The sequence below is a fragment of the Nesoenas mayeri genome (genome assembly GCF_963082525.1).
Source record: "Nesoenas mayeri genome assembly, chromosome: 7".
Lineage (NCBI taxonomy): Eukaryota > Metazoa > Chordata > Aves > Columbiformes > Columbidae > Nesoenas > Nesoenas mayeri.
The window spans coordinates 26,443,189-26,456,752 of record NC_137551.1 but is presented as its reverse complement, the minus strand read 5'-3'; the positions used below and the strand labels follow the sequence as shown (position 1 = coordinate 26,456,752).

The 13,564-nt window shown below is 44.9% G+C and overlaps 1 protein-coding gene across 4 annotated transcripts in view; it reads right to left on the bottom strand.

Annotated features, from left to right (window-relative positions):
• WBP1L (WW domain binding protein 1 like) overlaps positions 1-13,564 on the bottom strand; it is a gene marked incomplete at its 5' end in the record, with an annotated part of 59,162 nt that extends 45,598 nt beyond the window's left edge. For 2 of the 4 annotated variants that reach the window (XM_080347649.1, XM_080347650.1), the window contains one exon: positions 6,691-6,813. Coding sequence is in view for 2 of the 4 variants with exons in the window: in XM_080347648.1 (XP_080203774.1) it covers positions 13,478-13,564 (87 nt within the window). Of the gene's footprint in view, positions 1-6,690; positions 6,814-13,477 lie in introns of those variants that run through there. The other 2 variants (XM_080347648.1, XM_080347647.1) reach the window with 2 other exon arrangements.

Here is a 13,564-nt window from a genome sequence, read left to right as displayed (position 1 = left end):
CACCTCTCCTCCCCAGGCCCAGGACGATCACTTCCGTTTAATGAAGTCTGAGTGGTTGGATTTCAGTGACCTCCCTCCACTTTCTCTCTGCCAACCCCTCAGGCTCTTATTTCTTTTAGAAAGACACCCACACCTCCTCACCAAAATGAAAAGGGAACAGGACAAGAGAGACACGAGGTGCTTACATGCAGTTCTTCATGCCAGGCAGTACAGCACAGAGCTGTCCAGATTCACAGCAAGAGCAGAATGGCTCTGTTATATTTTATTTACCATTGACGCTGCCATGCAAGTCCTTTCTCCCGTGCAGCCTCACAGATGCCAGCAGAGCCCTGCAGAAGAGTGACCTTGCAGCAACAACCTACCCTATAGTATTACCAGGTAGTTCCCAAACCAAAGGTTGTGGCAGTTTTGATTAGAGAAGACTGGAAACTGCTCATCTAGAAGGAAACTGATGTCTGCAGGGAAAGCACAAAGACACTCAAGGATCACTCTGTAGAGCCCCTCTGAAACCTCGAAGGTAACCAGAACTGCTCACAGACCCAGAGCAATTACGCAAAGATTCAGCTTCCACCAGCAGCAGTACCATCATCAACTGGGACAAAAAAATTAAAAGAAAGGGAAGTTAGGGAATTTCACACTCTCCGCAGTCTCTTGAAAGATGAAAGCAAAGAGGGGATTTATTTTTTTGTTTAAGTAGTTGCTTAGAAGCTCAAGGGAAAAAAAAAAAACCACAACTCTTAGTTTTCCTTCTGTATTTAGGCAGAGACTTTTTCAGTATTTCCAGTGTTGCAAAACAGAAGACAGAAGAAAACAAATCTGCTGTGACTACACAGAGTGCCAACCAAAAAAAGCCACAAAAGCTTGTATGAGTATGCACACATCCTTAAAAACAGATGCACCTATCAAAGCATTGTTTAAAGTTTGCCCAAGTTGACAGTCTAACTGAACTCTCTGTACTCGCTGTTAAGTGCAATTTTACTCAAAAGTAATAACCGGGATTCAAACCAAGTAAGAAATAATGAACTTAGTTTTAATTGGTTTGCAAGAAACTGCAAATGCTACCCTTAGCCAGCTATTGAATATGCAAGTTGACAGAGCCCAGAAGGCACTGTGATGAGTGACTTAAGTGGAGGCACCCTACACCCACCAACATTCCTACCGAATGAATGTGGAATCTGCAAGAATTGTTTTTATTTATCTTACTAAAAGCGTTTCTTGGAAGAGCTGGAAAAAAATTATTTCAGATGGATTTTTCAGCTGAGAACAAAGTTGTATTTATTATAATTATGCACTCTCCAGTGTGGTCTGCCTTGCTGAGAAAGAACATTAAATTCAGCTGCGCACAAACTCACGGAAGTGACCTTTTGAATGAAAATGCTGCAGCAAGAGACTTGTGGAGCATTCTCACTAAATAATACCCTACTGTCTGTGACTTGCAAATTAGTGCTCAGACCACTGATTTCAGCTGCTACTTACACAGACACAAGTCCACATGAGGTCAATCCACTGAGCATAAATCGTGTTTGCTGCAGACTACAATATGGAGAACTGTACTTGGGAAACCATTCATAGTGTCCAGTCCAGTATGGTTTTATGAATTTTTATTAACTATCATGTAGCAGCATAACCTTGCAAGGCACTTTAAAGAGGTCTTTTCTGCAGGACACCCACTATCTCATTTAAATAAGAGGATCAAAGCTGTTATTGACACAAACTGAGCAAGTAATGAGAGCAACAACTGCAACGATGAACACCCACCACCCACGCAGAAGCAGCCTGCTCCCTCTTTGCAGAAGAACACAATGATCATCTGACAGGCTTCTGCTGTATGGAAAGCCCAAGCACTTGGGGAGAGCGGCAGATTAGCACTGAAGAACTAGGAAATCAAACTTGAGGGTTCATTTCATCACCTAAACGAAAGGTGAAAGGTAAAATAGCAAGAGATACAAGACACGTGCTTGTTTGGAAACGGAGGATGTCTTCTTCGCATGCAAATATAAAATGTCCTCCTTACACACATCAGATCATCTTCCTCTTTGCAGAAATGTTGGGTATTATAAAAAGTATCCCATCCTGCATAGAACTTAAAACAGATGTCTGAGCCTTCCCAGCAGCTGGGTTGCTGGGCAGTCAAATTCCCCGCTGCCAAAGCAAGCACAGCAAGCTCGTGTGCTGATGCACACATCTCAGGGGCACTCGGAAGCCACTCTGCCTGCCCAGCCCAACGCCATCCCATAATGGACAGGACCTGCTGGAGAACTGCTCTGGGCTGCCTCTCCCTTCACTCTCCAGGGTATGGATGGCAGGTTCACCACCACCCAAAGGAGGAAAGACTTCTGCACTGCACTGCACTGGTGTGCAGTTCAAAGGTCTAGAAAAGAGACTACCATGTTCTAAGCATCTGAGGATTTTTCAAGCCAAAATGCAGCTATCAAAACAGTTTGCACTACCAGTTTGTGTTCCGTACTCCCTTTCCAGATCCTGCATTTGCATTTCAGCAACCTTGCTCTCATCTCGCAGCTCTGCTCGGTCAACCTGCTGGTTTAGTCCCAAGTCTGCATCTCTGTGTGCTGTTGCCTCCAAGGGGAAATATGATACAAGAAATTCAACTTCTTGACTTCACTACAGAACCAGTTCACTGAGAGTTGCAAAGAAAGAAAAGCTTTCGCTTGGACTATTCATTTTCTATGCAGTAAATACAGCATATGCGATTTGCGAGGTACTTGATCCTTGTCTGTCTTCACATGTTGATTATTTACAGTAATCCCTTCCAGACAGAGAACAACAGTCCCCATACCAAGTACAGAAGAAGCCAAGAACAATAAAACTGTATCTCAACAATTAGGTAAAGTTTGACCATAGTACTTGAGGGCATTGAAAACCTTTGGACCAAAACCTTGCAGAAGAAAACCAGGAATTTCTTGGTTAACAATTACTAATTTAGACTTGAAGACTCTCATCCAGACCTCCAGCTGAACAGGGAAATTACACAGTATTTATACACCTGGTACCACACAATCTCCCAGTATTTTGATATAAAAATCCTATAGTTCATAGTACAGTCACCATTTTAATGTCCCTGTTTTAGATGAAAAATGTGAAATTACTTTCTTATTATCATATGGTAAGCTAGGATCAGAACTGAAAAACTGAGGGTGAATTTATAAAAATTATTTTGCAAAAAGTACCGGTGTGTCAAAGCACAGACTCAGCAGCACACCGTGGCTTTTAAAAATCATTGTTTTTTATAATTTTTTATAAATTCACCCTCAAGAAAAACCCCCAAACCAACCAACCAAAAACTAAACCCAAGAAATTTCCTTTGAAAACTGTTTTGTTTTTTTTTTCTGTCATTTACCTTTGCACTAATCTTTTGGGTTAAGTAAATTATCAAGACACTTCACCCTCAAGAGCCCTCACCATTGCAGAATATGCAAGATACCTCCTGGCAGGACAGGGAAAAAGCCAACAAACACTGAAGCAGTCAATGGGCTTTCTTTAAAAACATTAGTTAAAACCTAGACAAGTTTTACCTTGCACTCTATCCTGAAGGAAAGTGCCTTCAAAAAACTGTTGGCGGGCAGTGCCTGTGCGAAAGAAGAGCTAATAGTAAAAAGAGCTCTCAAGCAAGGACACAAATAAGCAAAATATAGGGTCATTTATTTAAGACTCTGTCCCAGCTTGTAAAATGTCACTAGAACTTAAGGTTTCCAGATTTGTAAACTTAACTTTTTCTGTACTATCAGCGTGATAATGGCTACATCAACAGCAGCAGCTCACCCAGCCTTCAGATTACACTCACACAAGACATGCGGTTTCATGGACACAAATACACCATCCATGTGCTTGGTTCCAGGAGATGAAGATGCAAGTGACACAGCACCCAGCCAGGCCACTGTCAACATCTTGTCTAGTGCTGTTTTCCTCTCCTGCAGATCTCTATGTTCTCAAGCCAAAGTGTTTGCTGCTTACATACATAAATTTAGTTCTCTTTTATTAGGACACACTGAACATACTTAATCCCTTGGTTGTGCTTCTAAACTCTTTTAGAGTAGGATCATAGCAAGAAGAGTTTTGGTTACGCACTGCTAGATAACGCAACACAGACAAGAAGCCATCAGTGCAACACCTTCTGTTCCCCAAAGCTTATCTGCTCTGTTAAAGGCTGTGAAAGAGAGATTTATCTGGTCTTTGTCCATGCAAGGAATTCAGTAAGCCCTTACACTTCATATCAGCCTGAAGTTACATGCCAGCAAAGGTGAAATAAGGCAACAACAGATTTGTATGGTCCCTTAATCTAAAGTTTTCCTGGCACAATGCTTCTCAATAAATACATGGCATGCTGCAAATAAAGGAGGACTGCTATTTCAGCTAGTCCATCTAGAAAAAGCAGACTACAGGTTTCAGGATGGAAAACAATACTGTGAAGAGCAAAATCACTCCAGACTTCCTGAATTCATCTTTTAATAAGAGGACGATCCTCGGACTTGGCAGTCAAGGGATGGGCCTAAGAGCACAAAATGGGCCCAAGGAGAAGAAAACTCCTGACTCTTGTTTCCACAGCATAACCCCTCTCTGGTGGTTCAGCATTATCACATACTCTAGCGAGACCTGGGAAGGGCAGAGATACAAGGACAGAGCAGAAAAGCAAGAAAATCAGTAAAACAATGAGCCACAAACATGAGAGCAATATTTAATAATCAAATATGTGAGATGCCAAAATTTCCTAATAAGATGGGTAGGAAAACGGAGCAAAACAATGAGACAGAGAGAAAACAATACAGCTAGGAACAGGAGAGGAAAATTAATTAAGAGCTCTTATTTTTGACACTGCAATTTAAGACAGGCTTTGTTAGAGTCCAAGTGCTAAGCGTTGGTAAATGGAGACAATCAGCAATGACAGATGTCTGCAAGCCTGTTTTATCTAAGCCTCAGGTCACAGGAGACTGGCGAGTAAAATGCAAGCTGTTTGTGAAGTTTGCTGCTTCTAAAAAGAAGTCAAAAAGACATGGTAATTTGAAGACAACACAATACTCTCACAACCCTCCTCTTTTCAGCATTCAGTGTTTGAAAAGCGGTCTGAAAATGAACAAATGAGACAACCAGTAAGGAAAGGATGAATTAATCACACTAGGGATCGAGACATGAGTCATGACCGTCACATGCATTCAGGTAGCTGCATTAAATGCTTTCCAAGCACAGAGGAAAGGTCTTTCAGATCATATCTGAAAAAAAGTCTTTCCTCCTCCCCCAAGAAGGAGGAGGGGAGCACTTTTGGTAATTTTCCCAATACAATTACAATTGATACACAGGATGAGATTATATCAGCCCAGTATCATGGCCTTGAAGATATGCTGCCTTCTTAAAAGGTTTTTTTGTCCAGTCTTCACAGCACCACTGTACAATGCCCATCACCTCCTCCAGCCTTTCCCCTGCTTCCCGGCTCAGACTGACCCCAGCCACTGTTTAACCCTTTCATTCCACACCAGTCACTCCCAATTCTCGCTTAGCTCAGCCAGAGAGCTCTAAAAAGTGCTTTTGCAGCAGGTTGCTAGCTCCGTGGGACCGATCTGCCCACAACCAGCAGGGTGGCTGTCACGGGGGATATTTTATGCAACGGCACGGCCTGATCTTCTGGAAGCAGAAGACATGCAGCTTCCATGGGCCATCATCCACCACATGGGATTTAAAGAGGCTCCCACACAGAGAAAGAGGTGTTAAAAAAACATGCTACTACTGATACAGTGTTAACAAATAAAAAGTTTATTACAAAGAGTCAGAAATACAGAGCTTGTGAAGGGTGAGGATTTCTGCATCTGTTACACTCTTTCCTTATCAGGCTTCTGGTGTGGCTGCCACAATTGCACCATTATTTGACTGAACAGCATTATACTCGATTACGAGCCCCAGTTCCATATCAAGTAATAAAAAAAAGTCTCTCGTGGACAACAGTACTTGACCTACTGCTCATATCTGTGTGCTAGGACACAAGAGAAAAGAGTAAATCAGTTCTCCTCACTAAAAAGCCCCTCCGCTGTCTGCTGGCACACCACTAATGTTCGAGTTTCCTTCCCACTTCCAACAGGCGACGCTCAATACCTTTTGCACAGGCAAAGGTCAAGATGGCTGGTGAGATTCCTAGCAAAACACTCTTCATAACTGTTTCTACAGCTGATCAGCCTTTTCCCCTTCAATTTGCTGTTCAGTCAGCAGAAGACAAAAAAGAAAAATGAAAGTAGTTCTGTAACCACGGGAGCTCCGTTAAGCTGACCTCCCGTCAATTTGTTCTGCAAGGCTGATTGACTTTGCAGGCTAGTGAACTGTGAGCTCCAACTGAAGCTTTTCCAGAAACCAGGGCATATATCAAGTCAGTCAATGGAGCAACTCACAAATTTTCCAGTGCTTAATAACCTCGCAAGTGTAGCTTCTCAGTGATGTTTCCCTGTTTGTTTGGGGTTTTTTATTGTTGTTTTGTTTGGGTTTTTTTTGTTTGTTTTGGTTTGGTTTTTTGTTTGTTTGGGTTTGGCTTTTGTTTTTTTCAAGATCTCTCTCTGCATATCTGTTTTCAGGAATTCCGTTGAAATCTTATGCATCTTTGAGGTCTCTTCCTACCAAATTTGGTTCTAGTTGGCCAGGGGCTTCAAAATTAATTAATGGGGAGACAGACACTGATAAACATATAAAGCTCACCTCCTTCTTTGACCTGTCTTCTTTCCATTAACAAAATTCATTTTCCTGCTAAAGTCACTCTCTGTCCCACTCAAGGACTTTTGGCAAATCAGCATCTTAACAAGTTCCCTCAGCCTCAAGAAAAGACAACATATGGTTAGTTTTTGCTTTGATCATGACCCCTCCCAGACCTCAACCAAACAAAACCAGCCCTGTGGACCTCTGTTCTTGAGCTGCCTCTGAAATTTCCATCGCTGCCTTGCACACACCAGACCCAGAGATTAAATAGAAACACATCACCACTGTTACTTCTAAACTTCCACCTCATAGTAAAGCAGAAGATTAAAGAGGAAATAAGGGAAAATCCTTTTCTTTACTGCTAGCAGATCTTTCCTTCCTTGAGGCGAACTCATTCCTTTGCTAGTGCTAAGGACCACACTCAGGATCCTGAGGTCTTGAACTGCCCTGAGGAAAAAAACCAGGTCCCTGTCCTCCTTCCTCGCTAAATGAGCACCCTTGAGCTTGTCAGTACTGGCAGCTGCTCCCCATACCCACCTACACCTCTACAACCCACCATCAGCAAGAGGCCAGCAGCATTTTGAATGGCAAAAGCTCTGCCCCTGATATACCGGGAATTTCTTCCATGCTCAAGCGGTCACTAGCTAGCAAGCTGCCACTGCACTGCCAGCACTACAGGCTGTCTCCAGGAGAAATAAAATCTCTCTTTTCTATTTGCAGGTGTTGCTCAGGGCACAACGTGCCAGGAAGCACCAGCCACACTGGCCTTAAATGGTTCAGTCTGCCGCATCGGTCTGCCAGCATCTCCTCGCTTTGCACCCAGCTAACCCCTCCTGCAAAGTGCTCCGTTACAGTTTCACAAGCCATTGCAGAGACTATAGCGGTCACCTAAAAATAACACTGGGGGCAGTGATCCCACTGATAATCACATCATTAGAGGAGAATCAAGTTCCTCCTTGTCCAGATAAACAGCAGGTCTCTGCAGCCCCTCAAGCCTTCCTTTGCAGTCAAACTGTACCTGTGAAATCACAGAGAAGCATCATTTGTGACTGCCACATGAACACACATGCTCCTTGTCACAGGCAAGGTACGGGCATGCAATTCCTGCTTGGCAAGCCTGTTGTCTCCAGCCAGCTGTTATTTCAGGCATATTTGTTATGTTCACTGTTCACAAGCTCAGCCACACAAGCAATCGACTGTGAGAGCTCAGCTGCCACAGCGGCCAGGTTTTGGTATCTCAAAACCTATCTTCTTAGCTGTGGGTTTTCTAATCACAGCAGATAGCAGGGGGGAGGAGGGACCTGACTTCCCCATCAGCATCTCTCTGTGAAGTCATCTGGGAACACCATCCCACACTCTGTGTTTGCTTTCTTCCGACTTGGAAGCACAGACCAAAACCAGGCGCAACCACGTTGTCCTGCAACGTGCAATGAACCTCTCTGCCCTGCCATGACTAATGGCCCTGCCTCCGAGACTGCTTTTGAGATGTCTCTGACATGCCGAGTCCTTCCCCCCACGTTGCACAAACAACAGTGCAATCCTAGCAGAAGCAGCTTGCCCGGTCATTTTGGATTCACAGACCCCCTGAAACAAATGCAAGTCAGGAGCGTGTACAGCCATAAAGTCTCCAGTTAAATGCATTAATAAGCTGAGAAGATTGCTATGCAGCCAACTGGAAAGGGCAAATTCTTAGCCTGTATCCTGTAAAACGGGGCAGCTCAGATAAGAGGAACATCCCCAAACCAAATATGCACATTGTCAGGAGACAGAACAAAAGGCCATGTGTAGCTTCGCGTTACTAAAACTGCGGGACATGCCTGACAAGGAGACATGTGCGTAGGCACAGCCACGACCAAAGGGCACAGCACAGACCACGCTGGATGGAGAACTAGGTCAGAAGATCACCAGCCCAACTAATGCCACAAGCTAATGTCTGCTCAATCCTGCCAACCCTCCCAATATGACTTAAAGGAAAGAAGAAAAAACAAACAAAACACACATGTGAAACATAAAGCAACAAGGTGGGTGGTTTGCATTTACTAAATATACTGCCCATTACCTGGGAGGATCTCCATGTATTTTCATATTAGAAAGAAACACAAACTGTTAGCCACATTAATGCCTTTCAAATACCACAGAAAGGTGAACTTGCACATAACGTTGGGTTAGCACAGGCTGACAGAGCTATATAAAAGAGAACAGCTCCCACTTTTACAAGCAGAAAAGCAATGGCTGAAGGTGCTGAGGAGAGCAGCACTTCTGGGAATCGAAGTGAGGGGTTGATGGGTGCTTTAGCCAGGGTTGAGTAACTCTTGTAGAATTGTGGCCAAACATTGAGCACATCCATCCTTGTGTCTCACTGGGAAGGTGGATGGTGGTATCACTGCTTTGGGTGGGATCCCTGCTGCCCAGCAGCCTGGTACCCAGCAAAGCCACTGCTTGGGGACAGCCAGTACTGGATGCTGCCACCAGTCAGATGAGGCTGACCTGGCCCAACCCAGCCTGGTTCATGTGTCTCGGAGAATGGAAAAATCCCCAGCCATATCAAAACAACTCTGGCAGATGAAGCTTTCCAAGTTCCCCCCGCAGTGTAGCACAACTCCACAAAAGCTGCCCAAGCTTATTCTTAACATAGTGTTATATTTTTGTTAATTAATATTTGAAGAGCGGCAGGGAAATTCTCAGAAAGGCAATTACGGGTTCCAGTCACAAAGTGGCTTTGACTATCCTGAAGAAAACTGCCACACTCCTCCCCAGGATGCACTGGACACTTTCAGACCAGGCTTTCCATCTTCTGCACAGCTGCAGAGGCACAAGGAGAATTCTCACAGCATTGCATGTAATTGTAAAGGCAACTCACAAACAAAAAAGTTTTAATCAGAGAGAAAGAAAGTGTGCTATACTGATGAGACACTGGAGTTCACGGTGGTATAATCACTGCAGTACGAGTAGTCCATAATCCAGTCTCCATAGTTATTTAGAGGTTCCTGTCCTGAATAAGTACAGGATGTACTTTGATCTCTGCTGCCTCCTGCCAAAACTGTGGAAATTTGCAAGCCAAAAAACAAAAGTCACAAAAATGTCATGGCAGATGAACTATATCCTATGGTCATACAAGCAACTCTCCTCCTGAATGACCTGATGCAATTTCAGGAGACAAGGAAGTGCTGTTGCAGCTGATTACCTTAATCAAAAAAGTTGTCTTACATTTAACAGATGAGGAGATGAGCCTTTCTTACACAAGGACAATTGAAACTTTACTGTTCAGTTCACGAACTACCTGAAGCGATGCTCTGAAAGGGCCCAAATGCAGCTGCACTCTTGGAGGAAGCCCAGTAACTCCATACTGGTGCAATCAGAGCTGTGGTCACAGCTGCAGCACAGCCTTGGACAGAAACTCGGTGTTCCGCGGGTGTTAGCCACAGCGACAGTCACGCTGAATTCTTCCTTAAAGCAAAGAGCTGTCTGTCCTCTTTGTCACATACGATGAATCATCCCTCAAGTCACAGTACTTCAACCAAACTCTCTAATTTGGGATGAAATGGGCCTTTAAGAAGACCGTTCTTCTGTCAGTGTTTGGCTCTAAACCACCTTACTAGAGAAAGACAGATTCCTCAGACTTGTCACATAGTTAACATTCACTCAATCTCTTGTTTTTAAAGAAAACAACAGTTGAGAAAACTATGTGATAATTAAGCTGCAGGCGTGGGAAGCTGACAGATAGTTCAGGCGATCAAATAACCTTTGCTCTGCCCTGTAGAGACAAACTACATTACAAAATTGATCCAGTTCATTTTTAAAGATATTAAGGACTTATTTCCTCACTTCCTTCTCCCTCAAACCGAGAGGGGAGCACCCATCTAAGGAGTGCAGTTAAGGCTATACATCTACAGTCAGAACTGTATATGGCTAGATTTCTTCTTCCTGTGACATTTATCCTGATTTTATTACATAATTGCAATATTTCTGCCCATAATCTACTGATAGACACTTCAACTCCAGTTAACAGAGTTTTGTGCTCTGATTACAAGCGAAACTGAAATAAACAGTCATGGAGACAAACTTGCACTCAGGATGGTGATGAGCAAATTATCTTCATCCTCCTCCATCCACCACCCCAAATCAACCTTAGTTAAATGAAAGGTCTTTGAAGATCCCAGGCAGCCTGGACTTATTTTAACCTGAAAAAATCAGACCCTCCTGCAGAGTACAGTGTGTTCTCCGGAATGTTTGTTCAGTGCGGCTAGGCAGTACAGCTCCACCTCCTTAATTATTTAGAGGACATATTTCCTGCAGCACCTCCCAGCCTTAGACCACCAGGTCTGGGGGCCGGTTTTTGCAGGCAAGGAGACACAGACCCTGAACAACAAGCTCTCCCTAACAGCAGAAGCCAGCAGAGCAATGGCAGATGTCTGCAAGGTACATGGAACTGGCAACAGTCACAGGAGGCAGAAAGGGCAGCAATGATCTGGAGAGAGGACAAGAGGCAAATCCTGTCAGGATTTCAGCTAGAAACACAGGACCTCTTGGTGCTGAGACCTTCCAAGTCCAGCAGTGCCCCACTGCAGCTCTTCTCTACAAGCCCATCAGCTCTGAGGAAATCAGGCTCTAAGGCAACACCAAAGCAGACAAAGTTTTGTTACATGCTCATTTTCAAGATCCTACATTACCACTGTCATTTTTGAGTGGGTAGCTGTCAGTCTCTAGTATGCAGCAATATAACACCAGTCTTTTGACAAACAGAGTCTATACTTGAGATCTAAAATAAACCACGAGAGTTTTATATAGATAAACTATGAAAAGAAAATGAGTTAAAGATGTATCCGTATCTAAGCCCTCTAAAGAAAACACAGGCCATCAAAGCTCTTCTCCCACACTCTCATGTATTGCACCACTCAAGACTTATTATTATTTTAGGATTATTTCTGGTGCACTGACTGGAGAGGATATCCACAAGTCACGTATGCAACTATTCCACAAGCAACATAGCTGTATGATTTCTTTCACACCCTCCTCCCTTTTCCTTTCCTCCTTTTCTACTTCCTATTCCTTTCTCCTACCTGCTCCTTGACTAATGTACAAGCTGTACAAGGAAGGAAGCGTCTTTCAGAGTCTTCAAAGCAGGTATGGTATTTTTATTAGCACATATGGGGTTGAAGACTTTCACAACTTTTGTAGAGATAATCCTACCACCTGACCACTGCTCACAGCTGGAATGCCGCAAGAACCAGAGAGCAAAATGGACCTGAGATTGTGCTTATATACGCTTAATTTACATACCTCAGCCTGCAGCTGAAACAGAGCAAGCACTAGGACTTCTATCTGTTAAAGGCAGTTGAGACAACGTGGAAAACGCACAGTTCAACACAATCCTGCACCTGGCTCCCTAGGGAGCAATGGCCAAACTTAGCCTCAGTGCAGCTGAAGGAGATGTGGGATGGCACTGCCAACAAGGAATTACACAGCTTTTAGAGTGGATCTGGTGCTCTTAGTAACCTGAAAAGGATATCCAAAAGGGGGATAACATCTGTAGTCATAGACAAATTCCTCATCTCCTCCAGCAGAAGCATTGGGAAGAATTTGCTGGACGACTTCCAGAAGGGATACTCCCCATCTGTACCCGTGTGACGTTAAGTATCGTGCAACACACAGCATCAATGACTTACAGCCACAGGTCAGCATCTCACTGGTTCAGACCTTCAACAAATGGAAACTACAACTTGTACCTTATAAGAAATACACCACATCAGATCAGAAGTCATCATATTCGATCTATATTCTACATAGGGTGAAAGAAACATCTTGACCCCATGAACAATAAGATCCAGGTTGTGCACAGGTCCTTGGTCTAGTACAGTCCTCTCCACGTGACACAGCGTACAGATCAAGGTGAGAGAGATCTATGAGTGTCTACACTGGAAGACCCAAGAATATCACTAGTACACATTGCAGCATAGTCAGGAAAGAGAGTAAAGAGATGAAGAAGAGAGAATCAACTTCATTAAAACCCTTTCCAGGTATGAAAAAGGTAGTAACCGGGTAGTCAAAGTCTACAAAGGCAAGGCCTAACTCCCCTCACCCCAGCTGAACCACACTCTTGTCTTCCTTCCCCCTGCACAGAGACTTGCACTGCACCTCTCACCACAGTTCCTGCCAGGGAAGACAAGTTCACCTGGCCTGTGCAAGTCCCATTTCCCCGCCAACCCAGGTCCTCTGGCCAGCTGCTCCATGGCCAACCTTCAGCTCATCTGAAACCTTCTCCACCCCTGTCCCCTCACAGGCCACCCTCTTCCTTGCCACCATCCCAAAAGACACATGCACCTCCACCCGCAGGCCCCTGGGCACCTGGCAGTTTAAGTCTTCCACCCTCACTAGAGCCATCTTTCCATCTTCTCTAGTCAACACCCTTCCTCACGTCCTGCAGCCCCCCTGCTGTACAAAGCACCTCCAAGAGGCGCTGGCACCCGTGCCTGGATCCCTGAACCACCTCTCCATCCCCACGACACACAGGCACCGCCAGACTCGGGTCTCTGCATCTCCTCCGGCTTCACTTAAGCCAAGGGAGCTCCCCAAACCTCGGGCAGGCCCCCAAGAGCCTCTTCCCCCCGCCCCAAGAGCCTCTTGGCACCCCATGTAGGCTCCCACCCCTGCCAGCCCAGCCTGACCCCACACCCCAAAGCCAACCTCCCTCCCCCCGGACAGCACAGCCGCCCTCGGCCCAGGGACACAGCCCTACAGCACGGCACGGCCACAGACCCCCCTCAGGCGGCACCCCGAGGGCAGCCCCTACCTGGGCAGGCTCCACGCTGGCGGGCAGCCCCTCGGGCAGGGCCTGGAACAGCAGCAAGGCCATGGCGGCGCGGAGCCTCTTCGCCAT